This window comes from Pelodiscus sinensis, chromosome 1 (genome assembly GCF_049634645.1).
Source record: "Pelodiscus sinensis isolate JC-2024 chromosome 1, ASM4963464v1, whole genome shotgun sequence".
NCBI lineage: Eukaryota > Metazoa > Chordata > Testudines > Trionychidae > Pelodiscus > Pelodiscus sinensis.
In genome coordinates, this window is record NC_134711.1 from 200520015 (window position 1) to 200538479 (window position 18465).

General features: G+C 41.8%; 1 protein-coding gene across 11 annotated transcripts in view; it reads left to right on the top strand.

Moving 5' to 3' along the window:
* The window catches only part of DMD (dystrophin), a 2108520-nt gene that overhangs the window by 1611746 nt on the left and 478309 nt on the right, over positions 1-18465 (top strand). For all 11 annotated transcript variants that reach the window (XM_075916549.1, XM_075916586.1, XM_075916651.1 and 8 more), the window contains one exon: positions 12328-12539. In XM_075916549.1, coding sequence (XP_075772664.1) covers positions 12328-12539 — 212 coding nt within the window. The remainder of the gene's footprint in view (positions 1-12327; positions 12540-18465) is intronic.

An 18465-nucleotide genomic window follows, 5' to 3' on the forward strand; every position in this document is an offset into this window, starting at 1 on the left:
GATAAACATTGAAACCCTCAAAGAACCAGATAAACCCTTGTTAGGGGGTCACGGAGCCCAAGTCCTTACTAAGGGCTGCTCCTCGATCACCTATTTGCTCTCGCCCTATCCGGGGCCCCCGCCCCAGCCGGGCTCTCACCACTCCTGGGGTTACCTATTATTCGCACCTTCAGGAGTTGAGATCCAGACCTAAGACGGAGGGTGCAGGTGGAAAAAGGGAGACTCAGGCCATCCCACTCTCCGAGTCTTGGATGAGGACCCTAAGGACACAGGGGCCCTTAGTCCCTGTCCCGACTGGCAGGGCTGCTGCCCTCAACTCGCCAGGCAATAGGCTTGCAACTCCTGCACCTGTCCTGGGCCACTTCCTTACCCCTGTTCCCCTTTCGTGAAGGTGACTTATCATGGAGTTCCCCTGGCCACCTTCTCTTGGGATGCTAAGGCCGGGCTCACCTTCTGCCAGTCCAGTGTCCGCCCCATCCTCTCTCGCATCCCCCGTCCGTCCTCCTCCCTTGGGGTTTTGTCCTACCTCTTGGGGCCAGTCTTACCTTCTCCTCTGGATCCCCCCAGTGCTCCATGGGTGGCCTTTCGAGACGTCCGCTTCTCCTGAGCCCCTCCCCTTGCGGCAGCATCAGGACATCCCCTCATGCCTGGTACGCCCACCGCACTTCTGGCCTCCAGGTGCACCATCTGGCACATTCCCCACCCCCCATTCCAATCCTGCTGGTTGCAGCCTTGGCTCACTGCTTGAGCTGTCTGGAGCACGAGTACAGAGCTGTATCACCCCGTCACAACCCTGTTTCAGTTTTCGTTAAGGAATATCATTGGATCTATAAAACTGACCAGAATCTTAGTATTCTATAGTTTTGTTTTTTCAGGGGGTTTCAAACTTTTTTTTGTTTATGTACCCCTTTTTAAATATTAATCATGGATCCCAAACTAAGAAGTAGTTCGGACAAAAGTATGTGTGCATTTCATATAAACATGTACTGTTAGTAATGCTAAAAGAGAAAGATTGTAAGAATACTTACCAAAATCAGTGAGATGGATGAGCCTGCTTCTTACTGCAGTCTATCTATCTTCAGTGTAATGATTGACAAGCAAACTCATAGATCATTCTCCACTTTCAGTGGGGACCTGAACTTTGTCTTCATAGCTGTCATGGCAGAGAATGATGCTTCACATGTATGTGTTGTTGGGAAAGGTAGCAACACTGCCTTTGCTTCTATAACTAATCCTGGGTATTCTAAAGCAACAATTAAGGTCAAAACCGACAAGGTGCCTGTTCCTGAAACTGATTTTTCAGTGTGCCGTCACAGGATATTTTGAGCAGATCCTGTTCTGCTTTCCCACTCAAACAGCAAGGCGACATTACACATTTTAAGAACAAATTCCAACCTAAATAATGTTCCTCCTTGTTGGTATTTTTAATGTTAACACTGAAGTACTCTGCCCAAGTTGAAAAGTGAGCAAGGATTCTGTCTCTCACACAGTCAACTGGCATGCTGTTCATGTCCAAAATTCTGTCAGTAGTGGAACCGTATCTGAGATTCCACTGCTTAGGATAGTTTTCCAAATTTAGGCTTTCTCCTGAAATGCCATAGTTGTATCACTCCCTTCCAGTATGGTTTATTGCCCCTGTGACACCCCACGCCGCTCAGCGACGTCTGTCCCGAGGGCTTTCCACTATTCTATGGCTCCAAGTTCCTCAGTTTCCACTATTTGCGAGTTTATCTTCGTTTTCCCTCTCCCTAGCAAGGCGGGAGGGGAAGGGGGGCCCGGGCCCGCCCACTCTCACGGGCCCCAGCCCAGGGCCCTAAGGGTTCTGGCCCAGTAGTCCCGAACCCGGCTGACGGGGTGCGAACCCGTAACTCGTCAGCCCACCAGTCACTCCTGACTCTGCCCTGGGCTGCTTCCTTCCCCTCTGGCTCCAGCACTACCTGGCCCCGCTGCCCGTTCCGGCCGCTTACCAGGCTGGGTGGTGCTGCCGTTGGGTTGCTCCTCCGCTCGGCGTGGCACTCCTCTTGGCCCCTCCGCTTCCCCCTTTCCTCGGGGCTACGGGGCCATTTTAAAGTTGGCGCTGGGGTCGCGGCCCCGGCGTCCTGCGGCAGTCCCGCCCCTCGCACCGGGGCGTCCTCCCGTTGCCGGGGCGACGTGGTCCTTGTCTCCCGGGCGCCCGGGTGACGTCATCCGGGGCACCTCAGGCCAGCGCTCCCTATGCTGCCGCCGAACAGCGCGGGCAGCGGCGGGCGGCACACGGTCTCCCGCTATACAGCGCGGCTGGGACAGGGGCCTCCGCCGTGAGCGGGGCCGCCCCGTCACAGCCCCCTTGTGTGGAGGGTTTCAATGCATTCAACAAGTTTAAAATGTCTTCACGGTATAAGCTTCGCAATCCATACTGGGTCAGAAAAGTTTGAAGCAATCTTGTGCACAGGGGGAAAACCGAGCAGCTCTGTGAGAAGCTCAAAAACTCTTTGCAACATTCTGGTGGGAGATAACCAATGCACTTCCATATGAAATAATAATTTCTCAGATCCTGCATTCATATCTAAAAACAGCTTTGCAAATAAGTGTGATTTCAAAGTCCAGAACTTTATGAATTTTACAACTGTTGTAGCTGCATTTAGCACATAATTTACTAGTATGATGACATTTTAACAACTTATCTGTTTTCACTGTAATTTGCACACACACTGTACAAAATATATTCTACATCTGATTTATTGTCACAAAGTAGTAATATTTTTTTCATTGTTTACAGAGCATATTCCAACCTGAATGTGGTGCATGAACAATATTGCAATACCCCTACTGCACAGAAATAGCAGATATGTTAGTTTTAATCATTATGCAATGCAGTCTCTAGGGACCAGGGACTCACCCTTGTTTGAGAGTTGCTGAACTCGATAATCATAATAGGCCCATTTGGCCTTCAAATCTCTGAATGTATTGGGAAAAGATTACTTCTATGTCAAGACTTAGATTTGCTGATGACAGTGCCTATGAAATGCACTTTGGTAGAGGAGGGGATTTTTATTCAGTTTATGGTAATTTGATAAGGAGCTCTTTTTCAGCTTTGCAAATTCCATTTCTACAACACCACTTGATAATTCTGTCTAAAATTACATAATTAACCTTAGGTGGCACCACTTAAAAAGTTATTTGGTTGCCATTTTGAATTTATCATGTAATTTCAGGAATGCAAAAAAAGTTTTGTCTATTGAATAAAAGAAGAGAAAATGACAGCCTTTTGCCTCATCCTTAATAGGATTGGACTGGCCATCATTTATCATAACATGAGTGTTTTCTTTCTCTTGTATTGCTAACAGCGTCTTGTGAGAGTTCTTCTCTATTGTGTCCATTTCAAAGTATCTGATGACTTCCTTTCTTTTGTAGAAGAGGAAAGTGAGGCAGAACAGGCAGGAGAGAAGGCTTCCTATTCTTTAGACTTCTGACACCATTAGGGTTTTTTCTGATTTCTTGAATTTGTGGAGCATGAATGTCCTTGACTCTGAACTTTTACTGATCAGGGATGGTAAAACAAATTCTGTTTTGTGAAAAAAATTGAGGTTTCAAAAATGGTATTCATTCAATGGAGAATGAAAATAAGATATTTCAATTTTTTTAAAAAAAGGAGAGAGAGAGACACCCCTCTTTTAAATAGCCAGGGCCCTGGTGATTAGGTTCCTTACCAGAATGTGGGAAACCCAGGTGACAGTCCTACCTAGAAGGCTATAGCAATGGTGGGCATCCAGTGATCCAAGGGCCACATACAGCCCATTGGGATTCTATGTGCCACCCACCATTTTGTTTACTGTTGCTCACATTCAGATTCCACTGGTTTCCATCTGCATAGGGTTTTTTTCCCCTATCAGTATTACTAAAGTGACATGCATGAACGTATAGGGCACATGAAGTTAAGAGTGTGCTGATTGCACACAACATTGGCTGTGAGCTCTGTGTGCTCCCTTTGCAGACAATTGAAGTGCTGCTATGGTTCAGTTGGCACACCCTGCAAATACTAGGTACACTAGTGCAGTTAGCAAAACAAGACTATCCTGGGAGACCACTGGGAGACTGTCTTTGATACTACAATCTTGAAGCCACAGAGATAAAGGAGAGCCGCTTATACAGCCCACTCACTAGCCTACATTATCCATCACAGGGCTATAGAGATAGTTTCTCTCTATCTCAAGTCTGACAACAGTGAATCTGCCTTTTGCGGGTGGGATCCTCTGTTTCTATCATTTAATTGATAATAATAATTTTGCTGGTCAGTTCCTGGATTGGTTGCATACTGAACCAGATGGGAAAACTGGATATAGACAGGTCCACCTTAAAAGGTGATACAAGGCCCCCTCTCAAGTGAAAATGCATATCTACACTTGTGAGGAGACCTTGGATCACTTTTGTCTGTCTTGTCTGTTTAGATAGTAGGAGATAGCACTTACCCCAAATTACTTATAATGTGAATATAAAATGCCTAATGCAATGTGGCCCTGATTTTAATTGGGATACCCATCTGTGATGGAAATTCAGCTAATTACTAAGAATAATTTAATAGATATGGGAGTAGGGATAGAAAGTGGATGATTTGCCCAAGGCCACACAGAATGGCAGATATTCAGTTCATTGTGTTAAGCCTATGCAAACACATGCAAAAATGTAGCCCTCCTCAGGTGAGACCTCTCATCTCTATTTTTGTTTGTCTCACTGAAATCGTTGGAAGTGATGATGCCTTGCTGAATCTTATGTCAATTTTTGTGACTATTCATTATTTGGAGGAGTTTGCATAGAAGAACTGCACTAGGATGACATCACTGGAGTGTCTCAGGTAGTAGCCATGTTAACTGTATCTATGAAAACAATAAAGAATCCTGTGGCATAGCTGTTAGTTCTAAGGTGCCATGGGACTCCTTGTTATCATTGGTATTGATAGTGGTATTACGTTAGTGGCTGCCCAAGCTCTATTTGTTTTTGAAGGTGTCTTAACCACTTAACAAAATGCTGCTGCTGCTGCTTAGTTGGTGCTCAGTTTTCAAATTGCATTGCTCTGCATTTTTAGATCTCACTGTTTTAGGATGCTTATTTACTTTATCTGTAAATTGCCTTTTCCAAAGAAAGGATAAGCAGTGGGCAGCTCAGATAGCTCAATACGTAAGTGGTTTGTTTTCAGCAGTAGACAGTTGTATTACCCATAAATGAAGTATAGTAGAGCAAATAACTTAATAAACAAAATTGATCTCAAGTTAGCAACTTTACTTGCTTGGATTATTCTTTTTCTGGATACTAAATCAATGGTAACTGAATTATAAAATAGTTACCTGGTGTTTGATTTTTTTAAATGTAATTTTCTCAATTGTTAGTACTTCTTGTATCTTACTAACCCAATAAATCAGATCAGGGGATCTCACTTTTCCCTCTTTAATGACAGAACAGCTGGTGAACTACTAGTGACACTAGTGATGCAAAACAAATTGAATAGGACCCCTGAAATTAGACTAATCAGTAACATAGGGAGAGCTGCAGAGAGCCCTTCTGGAATGGACAGCAAAGGCCATTTGTATCCCTGTTGCATCTCAAGGATACAATCACAAAAATGCCTATAGTTGTTTTGTCTGGTGACGTTTATTTTTTCCCAATATATGCTCTGGGAAGAGAAGTGTGAAAGAGGGCATTGTATCAGCAAAATGGGAATCACTTGGCTGGAACACTGGGAATAATGGTGGACAAAACAAGAAATGGTTTGGAGAAAAATATAGTTAAAATAATAACAGATGTAATTCACAAGAACATTGGTATTTTGCTTGTGTATCTTTTGTCTGGCTTGCCTGATTAGACTGTAAGCTCTCTCTACAGGACAATCTCTCACTATGGATTTATAAAGTATCTAACAGAATGGAATTCTGACCTAAGGCCCTTTAGTGTTATTGTAATATAATAATAATTGTAAAAAGATGAATGGTTCACAATTTGTAGTAGTTTAACCATGGACAAAGAATTCTGTCTGCTGCTTGTATATTGTATATGGCCATCAGATAAGAAAAAATAATCTTGAGATACACTGATTCGTAAACATTGTGTGTACAAAAATGAAGTGCAGATAGTGGCACAAATGTGATAAGAACAACATAAAATTTCTCTTAGTAAATCACAGAAAGAAAAAGTGATACCAGTCCCGGATTTGGCTCCATTTTTCTGCCAGATCGTTCTCCACGTAAACCCCTAATGTGGTGGGGTGGATAAACACTACACAGGACCTGTGTGATTAATGGAGAGGTTAATGGCACTAATATTGACCCTGCCCTGCAACATATGGTCTCAATATCAAACCAAAGTGGAACTCTTCAATATTAGGGTGTAAAAAGAGGAAGAAAGAAGGAGAGGGGAGCTACCATGGTAAAAGATCTTGATGTCTGAGAGAGACAGGACTTAGGAGTTGGCTGAAATGAGCAACCCTGAACTACATACCTTAGAAGCAGCCAAGCCTTGGAACGAGACTAGTAATGGGCTTTGTGTTATTGTCTTATTTATTAATTGTATAAAACCCCAACAACAGAGTGAGTTTTGACCCTACACAGGGCACAGAGATTACATTCATTCTGTATCTTCCTAATTTATAAATCATTCAACTATATAGATGCTGTCATAAAAAAAATGAAGGGAAAGAATCAGATCTCAGTCACGCTATTGTAATCCAGAGTACATAGAACAGTAACTCTAGATTTGTACCATCGTGTTAACCTGGTGTAACAGTGTGAGAGTAGTCTAAGGCTGACTCACCACACTCTATTTGGTAAGCATATCCACATAAGTCAAAGTGAGATCTGTAATTAATAGAATCCGGCACAGATGCAAAATTGTGCATCTGCATCTGCAAAAATGTTCTACAGATATCTGCATTCACATATGTGGACGCAAATACCTGCAGATATCCATCAGTCTTCAGGGTTGTAGATACACAATTATTTACCAAAATGAGCCACATTAACATACACAGATGTGGGTACCTGCAGATACAAAGCCGGTATTTGTGGATTTGCCCGGTTCTAGTAATTAATTACAAGGGAGTAGATTAATCAATCAACCAGGGGACTCAGCTCCTCAGTTGAAGATGGTTAAAAGAAAGACAGGTGAAACAGGCCAGGATTTCAAAGAAGTGAGATCTTTTTTTTCCCCCTTCTGCCTGCTCAGTAGCTGGGCAGTAAGAAAAGGCTTAGGGGAAAGCCTTATGCTATGGGGAACAAACACTTGTAAAGCAAGTACATGGTACTGAGCTTGCCACTTGGGGGGGTGAGTTCTGTTTGCAGCAAACAATCCAGGGTGAGGATGTCCAGCCCTATGACCTTCAGCTCATAATTTTTAAATAATGTTCTTGTTTAGCTCTCAGACATCCTTTGTCATCCATCCTGTAACAGAATAGCCCTGCCTCTGTCCTTTGCGAGGTATGTTGTGTTTTACTTTACTGAAGGCATTTGATTTAGGGCTATTGGTGGGTAATCAAATTTTCTTTGTATTTCTTCAAAACTCAGATAAATCCCTGGAACAACTGACTCACCAAGATATTGGTTCTTTTATTCTGCCTATGTACAGAACTCTAGACCTTATTCCCAGGTTGAACTTTTCATGCTCCCAGATAAGGGTCATTGGATGTGGAAAGAACTCATTTATCCCTCCACTGAATCCCATATGTTCATTATAACCTTCAGGATCTTATGCGATGGAGGGAGGCAGAAATGATCTTTACTGGGCCCTAGGCAGAATGCTAGATGCCTCCCTTATCTCCTTCCTGCTGTTTCGCTGCACTTTCATAGAAAATATTTTAAGTACTTTCTTTTTTCCACAAATTCCATCCTGTAGGTATCCAACCAGGAAAAACCTATAACAGAGTGATCTTATGCCTTCAGACAAAAACCCAGTATGGATACAGAAGGCCTTCAAAATACTTTTAAAATAATCTACTTGAAAGGAAACCTTTAAAGAAGGTTCTGTTGCCTAACATTTTAAAAAAAGATTTTATAGTTTTCTGATCCTCCTCATCTGAAATAGCTGGCTCAATGATTCCTGGCCAGTAAAGTCTCAGGGCACATCTACACAGCATGCCTATTTTGGAATAGGCTAATTCAAAAGTTATGTTTCAAAATAGCTTATTTCGAAATAGTGCATCTACACAGCAAATGCCAATCAAAATAGCACAGAGTAGAGTGTCCACATTCATTGGACGCTGAATCACATTTAAGGCCACTCTTCAGGGCAAGGCATCTGGACAGCAGTTACTTCTTAGAGCTACTGCCGGGGGCTATTGGAGGCTCGAGTTTAAGAGGATCCCCCTGTACAGCCGTGTCTCAGGCTCCTCTCCTTTGTCTGCCTCCTCGAGGGACAGCAAAGTCTTTTCTCTGCCTGCTGTAGTTGCCCTTGTGGACACCTCAGCTCTCTAGCCATGGAGCTGGACCTACCTCCCAGTAGTTGACAGCTCTTCTATGTCTTGGTGCACCTCCTGCTGCAGTTTCTGTGGGTTGCCTTCCAAGGACCCTCAGCTCATTGTGGGGCAATTCTTCACCTGTCTTGGGGTGCTGCTTATACAGCTTAACCCCACCCTCCCGCCCCTGCGCACTGTGCACCACCGCTTCTGGTGCCTGGATGTCAGGTCTGTCTGGTGGGATCAGATCATCCTAAAGTGGTGGGATGACCAGCAGTGGCTCCAGAACTTCCTCATGCAGAAGAACACCTTTCTGGAGCTATGTGAGTGGCTCCCCACTGCCCTCCAGTGATGAGACAAGCATATGAGACCCACCATTCCCCTCTAGAAGTGGGTAGTCATTTCCATCTGGAAGCTTGTCACACTGGATAGCTACTGGTCCATTGGGAACCAGTTCAGCATGGGGAGATTGACTGTCAGGACTGTGGTCATGCAGGTATGGTCCTCTCCAGTTATTGTCCCAGGAGGGTTGTATTGGGGAACTGCTGGAATGGGGTTCCCTAGGTCATTCAGTCCCTCACTGACCACTGCAGCCAGTTCACCAACATCTACGTTGGGTGGTCAGAGAAGGCACCCAATGCACATGACTTCCGAACCCCTAGCCTGTTCCCGAAGCTGCACACTGACCCTTTTCCCCCAACCTCATCATCAGGGTCAGAGACGTGGACATGCCAATCTGTATTGTAGGGGATGCAGCCTACCCTCTGCTCCCCTTGCTCATGAAGCACTACACCAGGCATCTTGACCCCAGCAAGGAACGTTATAACACCAGACTCAGCAGGGCCCGAATTGTTGTTGAGGGAACCTTCGGGCATCTTCAGGGGAAGATCCAAAACCTCCTCACCCGGCTGCACCTCAACAAGCAGAATGTCCCCCTGGTGGTGGCGGTGTGGTGTCCTTCACAATATTTGTGAAAGCAAGGGGGAGACATTGCTGCGAGAGTAGGGGACAGAGGTCGACCAGATCGGCAGCTGTTCATGGATGCTATCGGGCAGGCCCATTGGGGGCTGTGCATATCCAAGAGGCCCTGTGGGAGAATGTCAGCCTCCTAGATATTTGTCAGTTTTACAACAGACTACATAAAAAGTGATGGCAGAATCAGTACAGACTGAAATTTTACACAAACAAAATTAGAAAGTAAGCAGTTTTTTAGTAATAGTGTGTTGTGACACTGTTTGTATTTTTATGTCTGATTTTGTAAGCAAGTCATTTTTAAGTGAGGTAAAACTGGTGAGTATACAAGGCAGATCAGACACCTGAAAGGAGACCTATAATTTGGAAAGGTTGAGTATCCTTGGACTAGAGGGTGTGAATGTATAGGGGAAAGAGAAACAAACTCTGAGCAGGCATGTTTAATTGCTAACATGCTGAGCAGTTTAAATAAGAGCCAAAGGTGAAATCTTGAACAAGTTCAGCTAAAATAAATTGCCTTTCCCCGTTCAAAAGACATTTTTTCAAAATGTCCACATTCAAATGAAAGCATCAATTATCATGTATAAACTTTCAGTGATGAATGGATGTTTTTGCATACTGCTTTTCTGTTATTCTGTAATAAATCAATGATGCCTGCATTACAGAGGTCCCCTTTACTTCCTCTTTAATGAACTATCTCTGAAACCTTTTTGACTGCTAATATTTTATTTGTCACATATGGTATTTAATGAGTTGAAGACTAGCTCAGCAGAGCCAGATGAATTACCTAAATGTCACAAGTGTTTATCCCACATTTGTTTATTTATTTATTTTCCTTTTCTGGGACTAGAGTATGACCCAATGTATCAAACCTCAGTATTTTGCATAGCTTTAAATTGTTTGTTTAGACAATAATTTAAAGAGACTCCATTATCCAAACTCTCTCTGGCTGTCAATCTCTGATGTAATAAGGCATGCACCGTTAAGAATATTTTTGGTGTGTGAACTTATTTTTTATAAAACAACATAATGCTGGTTGAAAAAATGTTATTTTCTGAAGAAAAAGAAAAATAGGCTGTTTTGGGGGCAAAAATTTGAAAACTGAAATATTTTGGCCAAAATATTCTGATGCGATACCTCAGAGAGGTTGCAGTTTGGATGTCTCGTGTTTCAATTTTCCTCTGTATCGCTGGCTGAATTACATCTCTCATTCTGCATCTTAGCCAGAGAGCCTGGGCTACAGAAGAGAATGGGGATATAAATCAACATAGCCACCAATTCTGTGAGACACTGTGGCAACATATCCAAATACATATATTTTATTTTCAGTTGTTTGGTTTATGGACCAAAAAATTAACATCTTTGGAGAGAAGATACTCCTTTCCCCCCAATCATGTCTTTGAAAACCCAATTTTCTGAGAAGAAAAAGTTTTAATAGACAATTTCTAGCCCTTTCCCTCAAAAAAACCCAAACACCTTCCCCGACCACACACACGCACACTTTGATAGCATGCAAATCAAACCCTTAACACATAATTTCAAATATTTTTCTTTCTCCCCATAGCTACCTTTACTTTTTATTATTCTGATTTGTATTCATGAGGGGAGCATTAGTCATGCTTCAAATGCATTCATTCTCCAACCTCATTGAAACAATTAGTGTTTATACTGTTTGCCTGTTGGTACCAATCCAAATATGGTGTATCTTTTAAGTGTTCCTCATTTAAAACTGGATAGTTTTATGTGCTCCAAATCTCGGTTTGCACAATTATGTAACTAGTGTAACTGCTCCTTCCCTGCTCCTCCTGGACTTGGCCCATCCTTGGTTCATCATCTGGTTATACCTTGTCTCTTCAGGTGCTATTTCTTCATTTCCACTACTTTCCCTTACTTCCTCCTCTCTCACATTCATTCATGCCTTTCTCCACATTTACTCATTTTATGTCTTCTCCACTAGGATTCAGCAAGGGATGCTGGAAGTACCTTCTTCCCTTTCTCCGAGCCTGGGGGATTTCACAACTTTTCTTCCAGGCTAAAGGAGAAGCACTCCTGGGAGGATTTTCATTATGCATTAGGCACTGCTCTCCTCTAGGCCTTCCACTGTGGTATCAACGCTATCATGGGTGTGCTGCTGGCAACTTCCTCCATCTAATGGTGCCTTTGTCTTTAGACCTTTCAGGGAATTATGCCACCAAGAGACAATGGCTTCTGGCTTTTAAATATAGGGGGGGGGCAGCCTTTGGGAAAATACTAAGACACCTGACTCTATGCTAGATTTAAGCAACACAGAGTTCTCATTAAAATGCAGAGTGCAGCATGCATTTTTTCCAGAGCTTAGGTCTTCCTGCCACACATTTCCAGGACATTTTCTTGTGTCTTGGTGTGCAAGTCTCACCTTGGCCAAACCTCATTATCATAACTTCCAATGATTAGCTTTCAAAACTACATTTGCCTCAAATAAAGGCACATCTTATCTTTATTCAAATAACTAACATGAGGATATGAGGGGTTTTGTGAACAGCCATGCTCTCTGCCAATGTTCATTTTACCTGAACAAGAAAGTATAGTATGACCATTGATTGCCACTTATTACTCACAGAACATCTAATTAAAAAATGCTAGTTTGATTTTTCTTGGTATGAAAGAAATGTGAGAGCTGTTTCTTTTTCAGTGATATGACCCTGTTTGGGTATTATTTACATCATTAGTGAGACAAGAAGCTAACACTTCATATATAACATATGTATCAGGACCCATGCTGTGTACCATACTGTACCCTAAGCAACAGTTATTTGTTCTCTTTTAATAACCAAATTTAATTGCAGCTGAAAATTGTTACGAGTTTCCAATGAGAAATGTTGCTTAAATATTTCAATATTTTTTTAAAAAATCCTTCCTCTTGAATAAGTCAACTATTTTTTCCAATTGTGTTTCACCAGTTGAAAAGATACAGAGCCAGTGGGATGAAGTACAGGGACACCTTCAAAGCCGCAGGCAGCAACTACATGAAATGTTAAAGGATTCAGCACAATGGTTGGAAGCCAAACAAGAAGCTGAGCAGGTTCTAGAACAAGCCAAACTCAAGCTTGAATCATGGAAAGAGATTTCTTACACTGTGGAAGCCCTGAGAAAGCAAAACACCGAACTTAAGGTTATTATTGAAGTTAATTTGTATTACAGATGAAAAATCAAAATGTAGAAATCTCTGATGAAAATGTTTTTATGTAATTTGAGCAGTTGATTGATGAATAATACTTGCAGGATTGGGTCACGCAGGCTATCGGCTCTCCTGTGTGTTTGTTTTGTTTGTTTCCTTTTAAGTCTTTTTAGCTTTATGTTTGAGGGCAGGGCCGGACTAATTCTAGTGATATTCCCATAAATAAGTATAAAGAACATCTACTCAAGCTGGTTAAAAAAAAAAAAAAAGCACCCCTCATTCCCCCCTTTCTTCCCCTCCCACACACACATGCCTTTTAACTGTCCTCTGTCCACAGAAATGTCAGTCAAGCTAAATTAACATCCATTGCTTTTAAGCAATCTCTCCCATCCTATACTTTTGAAATAGATACAAACATTGCTTTTTAATTTGCCCTGTGGAACGTAAGCACAAAATCACCAGAAATCCTACATTTTTTGTATGTTTTAGGCCTAGGAACTGGTTAAATTTTCTCATCTGTGATTCTGCCTTGAGGGTCATTGCCTGAGAAGGATGGATTATTATAAATAACAGCAATCACTCACTAATGTATTGGAAAGAGTTAGAGATTATGTACACTGCTGTCATTCAGCAGAGAGGAGACACATTTTTCATTGTCTCTTTCTGGAGATAGAATGTTGGCTTCTGACCAGAGTTTGGTTTAAAAAAAAAAAGCCTCAGAGTAAGTTTCCTAATGTGAAGATGGGGGGGGGGGGGAGTTAGTTGAACAAATTATAAACAAGTTCTTAAGTAACTGTTTAAAAAATATTCTCCACTTCAAATAAAGTATACAGACAAGTAAGAATATTGAAAACAGCTATTTTACAAATAGAGAACCACATTTTTCATTTCTTACTAGCATAAAAAAGCACCTCCTGCTATTAGACTCACCAGGATTACCTTTATGAGACGGTCACATATCTTAATACAAATGTAATTTTAAAACTTCATTTTAGAACATTCTTCCCTTCGAATATGAATCTTCAACACAAACTTAAAATTACAATATGTATGCATCTGTAGGAGTGTGCATATGCTTATGTACAAATAGAACTGGATGGGGAAATTGTTCCTATACTGTAATCACTTTTTATATTTCAGATTGTTCCCCTTTTTCTAAATCAAGATGAAATCTGAGACCTTTGTCTCTCTCTTTTATGGGTAAAATTTCCAATCTTTCTCACCCACTCCTTCCCAAGTTTAGCCCAGTTGTGAGGGCACTCAGCTGGGTTGCAAGACACCCAGATTCTAGCCCCTGCTTTGAATATTAAGTGGAATATTCTGGATTGCTGGTCTTTCTCTTTCTATTCAGTTCTGACCAGACTTAAGACATTTCAAGATGGACATTTTTCATTAAAATTGATGCATTACAACAAAAAGGTTTGGTTGGTGAATCTGCATATTCTGATGAAAAATTGTTTTGTCAAAAAATTTCAAACCGGCTCTATGTAGATGAGAGTGTATGAGAGAATAGCTAATATCCTAATATTTAATATCCAATCCATCAATAAAACAAAAAGAAGAAAAAAATGTCACTATTGTTAGTTATGAATCAAAATCTGGATCTTGAATAACCCAGACAGTTGGTGCATTCAGTGTCCAGACCTGGAGCTGAATTTTGCATCTTGAGCCCATATCTACAAATGTTATGAAACGTGTTATAGTTTCTTTACGAAAACCTGTAAGATCATCATACCCGTTGTCGGGCCTTGCTTTGCTTTGCATTCCCCACATGCTGATATAATAGCCTGAGGCTGTAAAGTTGCAGGCAGTGCCAGTCACCTTAGTTTACTTTCATTTGTTTGGTTTTGCTTGTAATCCTTCCTACAAGTGAAAAGAAATTCACCTCTGGCTCAGAGAGGGTCATTCTGGCTCCCCTCCGCCCCCCAGCCTTTGAATAAGAAATCTTTGTCTGCTTTGTGATTCTTATTGTGTCAAATCCTGCATAAAAGCCTCTCAGATGGGACAGCAATAGCTATTTTGTGCTTGGCTGAGCTAAGTGTACATGAATTCAAAAGAAAACTGAAATCTTGTTTGAGCTTAGCTGATTTAGATTTCTTCTTTTATAAAATAGCAACTGAATTGAAGGATCTAGAAATAGATCTGGTCTTCAAAATAACTGCTTTCAAGTGTTCTGTGTTTTAACATGCACATGTATTTTGATATCCAATGGGTGAGTGTTTAGAACAGTGGTCTCCAACCTTTTAAAGCATGAGATTGCTTTCTTAATTCAAGTGCAACCCAAGATCTACCTCAAATATAAATACCCTTGCCCTGCCTCCTTCCCTCCCCTTCTCTGAGGCCTCACCCCTGCTCACTCCATACACCATTTATTGCCCAGCCTCACTCACTTTCATCAGGGTGGGGCAGAGTGTTGGGGTGCAGGCCCTGGTCTTGGATTAAGGGAAATGGAGTGTGAGAGTGCCTCTGAGCTGCTCTTGGGGCAGGCAGTTGGGATGTAGGAGGGGGTCTCTATATAGACAAGCTCTTGTGCTTGCTATTTTAATGATTAATTATTCTTTAAGCCGAGCAAAATTCAGATGACAGCTTTGGTGCATTTACCTATAAGAAAATAAGCAGCCCATCCAGGGATGTATCAAGACCCCAGACTGCAGAGCTATCCAATCCAGGTCTATGAAGGAGCTTGATGTTAGGGAGTGTGGTCAGCAAGAATTACCACTACCTTTCCCGCCCCTGCCTCCCCTCCTGCTTAACTGTCCCATTTCATGGACCTGATCCAAAGTCCTCTGAAATCAATGGAAAAATTCTGTTTAATTTCAGTGAGCTTTGATCCTACCTCTTTATGGAGTTTGTTGCTACCAAGGGCACAAATGAAATACATTAGTACATCACATGAATAAGTACATAGGCATAAAGTAATATTGCTTTTACTCCACTGGGCTGTGTCTACATTGGCATCCCTTTCCGGAAAATGGATGCTAATAGACACTTCGGAATTGCAAATCCGCGGGGGATTTAAATATCCCCCGCGGGATTTGCATTTACATGGCTGCTGCGTTTTTATGGCTCGGGGTTTTTGCCGGAGAAAAGCGCCAGTGTAGATGTGATTCTTCGGAAAATAAGCCCTTTCAAGTAGGAATCCCTTTCAAGTAGGAATAAGGGATCTTGCGGAAAAGGGCTTATTTTCTGGAGAATCGCGTCTACACTGTCGCTTTTCTCCGGCAAAAACCACGAGCCAGAAAAAAGCGACATCCATGTAAATGCAAATGTCGCGGGGGATATTTAAATCCCCCGCGGATTTGCAATTCCGAAGTGTCTCATTAGCATCCCTTTTCCGGAAAGGGATGCCAATGTAGACACAGCCCTGGTGTATATCTCAAACCTATAATTAGGTCTTAATTTACCCCAGTGATTGACACCCTTTTAAAATTTCCAGTTGTAAGAGTTTTAAATTGTAATACTGGGCATGTATTGCATAGTTCTTACTTGAAAATCAGTCTTATTCAAATGTCTGAAGTTATTTCTGACTTACTCAAAATGAATATCACTCACAGTGTCTGTGGCTTTCCATTCAAGAATTATATGCTAGGGACTGGGTTTAGGTCTGGAAGAATACAGAACATGGAAAATTCGCAATGGGAGTCTGCTTTTTCACTTTAAAATTCAAAAATTAATCTTAGTCATATTAATTATTCTGTGATGAATGTGAGTTTTGTTAGCCAAGCAGGTTGAATTAATAAAGTAACAGTAGCAATCTCAGCAGAGAGACCAAAGTTTTAATTTAATAAGTATGGAGACCAGTTTTGTTTTCCCTTTAGAAAGTTGTTCCTTTTAATCAGGGTTGAGTAGGAAGTATGAAGAATCTTGGGCAACTAATGCCCATCTTCTACCTGTGATGTTGAAGACAATATCAAATCATTTGAAGATGACACAAATATTGGATCACTGCTACATAATGAAAAAACAAGTCACTGATACACTGAAAAATGCCTTATCAAGAGTAGTGGTGGATTCTCTATCACTAGCAATTTTTAAATCATGATTGAATGTTTTTCTAAATGATAAGCTGTCCAACCTGACTAATAGCCATTGATGGACCTATCCTCCATGAACATATCTAGTTAATTTTTTAACCCTTTGGCCTTCACAGTATCCTCTGGCAAAGAGTTGACTATCTATAGGCTGAGGCTATGTCTGCACTGCAGAGCTTTACATCCAAGGAATGGGACGGCTTTTCAAAAAAAAAAATGTTTCAGACAAGCAGATCCATGTAAACCTCATTCTACGAGGAAGAAGGGATGTTACAAAAGAGGGTTATTTTCTGATAATTGGCCCTGTGTAGATGGGCCAAATGTCAGAAAAGCCTCTTTCAGAAGAAAAGTGGAAAAAGATACACAAATTGCGGTTTGCAATTTACATATATTTTCTGACTTTTCTTTGTAGTGTAGGAATTGCCTGGCTGTGAAGAAATGAAGAAATGCTTTCTTGTGTTTGTTTTAAACATGCTGCCTCTTAATTTCATTAGGTGACCCCTAGTTCTTGTGTTATGAGATGTAAATAACACTTCTTTGTTTACTTTCTCCATATCAGTCACAATTTTATAGACCAATCATACCCTCTTTAGTCATCTATTTTCTAAGCTGAAATGTCCGAGTCTTATTAATCTCCTGTCATATGGAAGCTATTTTTAGAGAACAACCCACAATGACCCAACCTAACTTAGACTCAATTATATTATATGTATAGTTGGGATTATGTTTTCCAATATACATTACTTTGATCACAATGCTTCTGGCCTTGGAATTTACGAATCTATGAATTGCTTGAATGCAAGAAAATATGCATTTTAGAAGGGCCAAATGTGGAGTAATGGATCCAGGAACAAAGAATGCAGACCATATTTACAGGATTAGAGACTTTGTTTTGGGAAACACTGACTCTGAAAAGGACTTTGAGGTCATTGTGACAGGCTGGATCACTGGGTCTGTCCCCAGGTGTGCTGATCAAGCCACTGATGCCTACCTTCCTGCCTTCTAGGGATCCCATTGCCCTTTCCTGCTGAGCCAGAATATCCTGTCTCCCCCCCACCCCCAGCCAAGGCAAGCTTTGAGGTTTGAAGCATTGAAGCCTTTCCCTGCAGAGCAACACAGTTGCTGAACCAGTTCAGCTCCAGAAGAGCTCAGCTATAAGGGCTCATCACCCAGGAGACAACCCCAAACAGGATCAGAACCCAAATAAACAGAAAAAGCTCATAAGGTCCCAATGAAAGAGAGAGATGCACAGTGGTTGCTCCCCTCTCCCCCAGGTAACAATTATTTACTCTGGGCTTGATAAAAAACAAAGTGTTTTATTGAGTATAAAAAGTAAGATTTAAGTGGTTGGTTGCAAATTAAAACAGAGAGAGCCAAGTAAGTTACAAAGTTAAAATAGACAAAAGATTCCAGCTAATTCTAATATACTAAGAAACGTGTTACATGCAAATTCTTACCAGGGAAACAGGATGTGCCAGGGAAATAGGATGTGCTTGGAACAGGGGAGACAACATCAGGAACTTGGGAGGAAGGAGCAGGAATGGGGGCAGCCAGCTCTGAGCAATATCTAGAGTGCACCGCCCCACCCCCAGTGACACCTGTCGCACAGTGCTGGGACCCCACCCCCCCAATCCTTTAGTGTTGCCCAGAGTGCACATCACCGCACTCCAGAGGTGATTTAAAGGGCTCCAGGTTCTGGCCAATGCCATTGCTGCTACTCATTGGGCTTTAGGCCTTTTGAGTTGTCAGACCCAAGGACAATTGCCCCCTTTGGACCACCCCCGCAACCACTACCACCCATTGGCAGGCCTGGCCTGGAAGGGGTTTGCTTCTCATAAAACCAAACAGAAAAAAGATGGAATCCCGTAATCAAATTCAGGCCTCAAAAT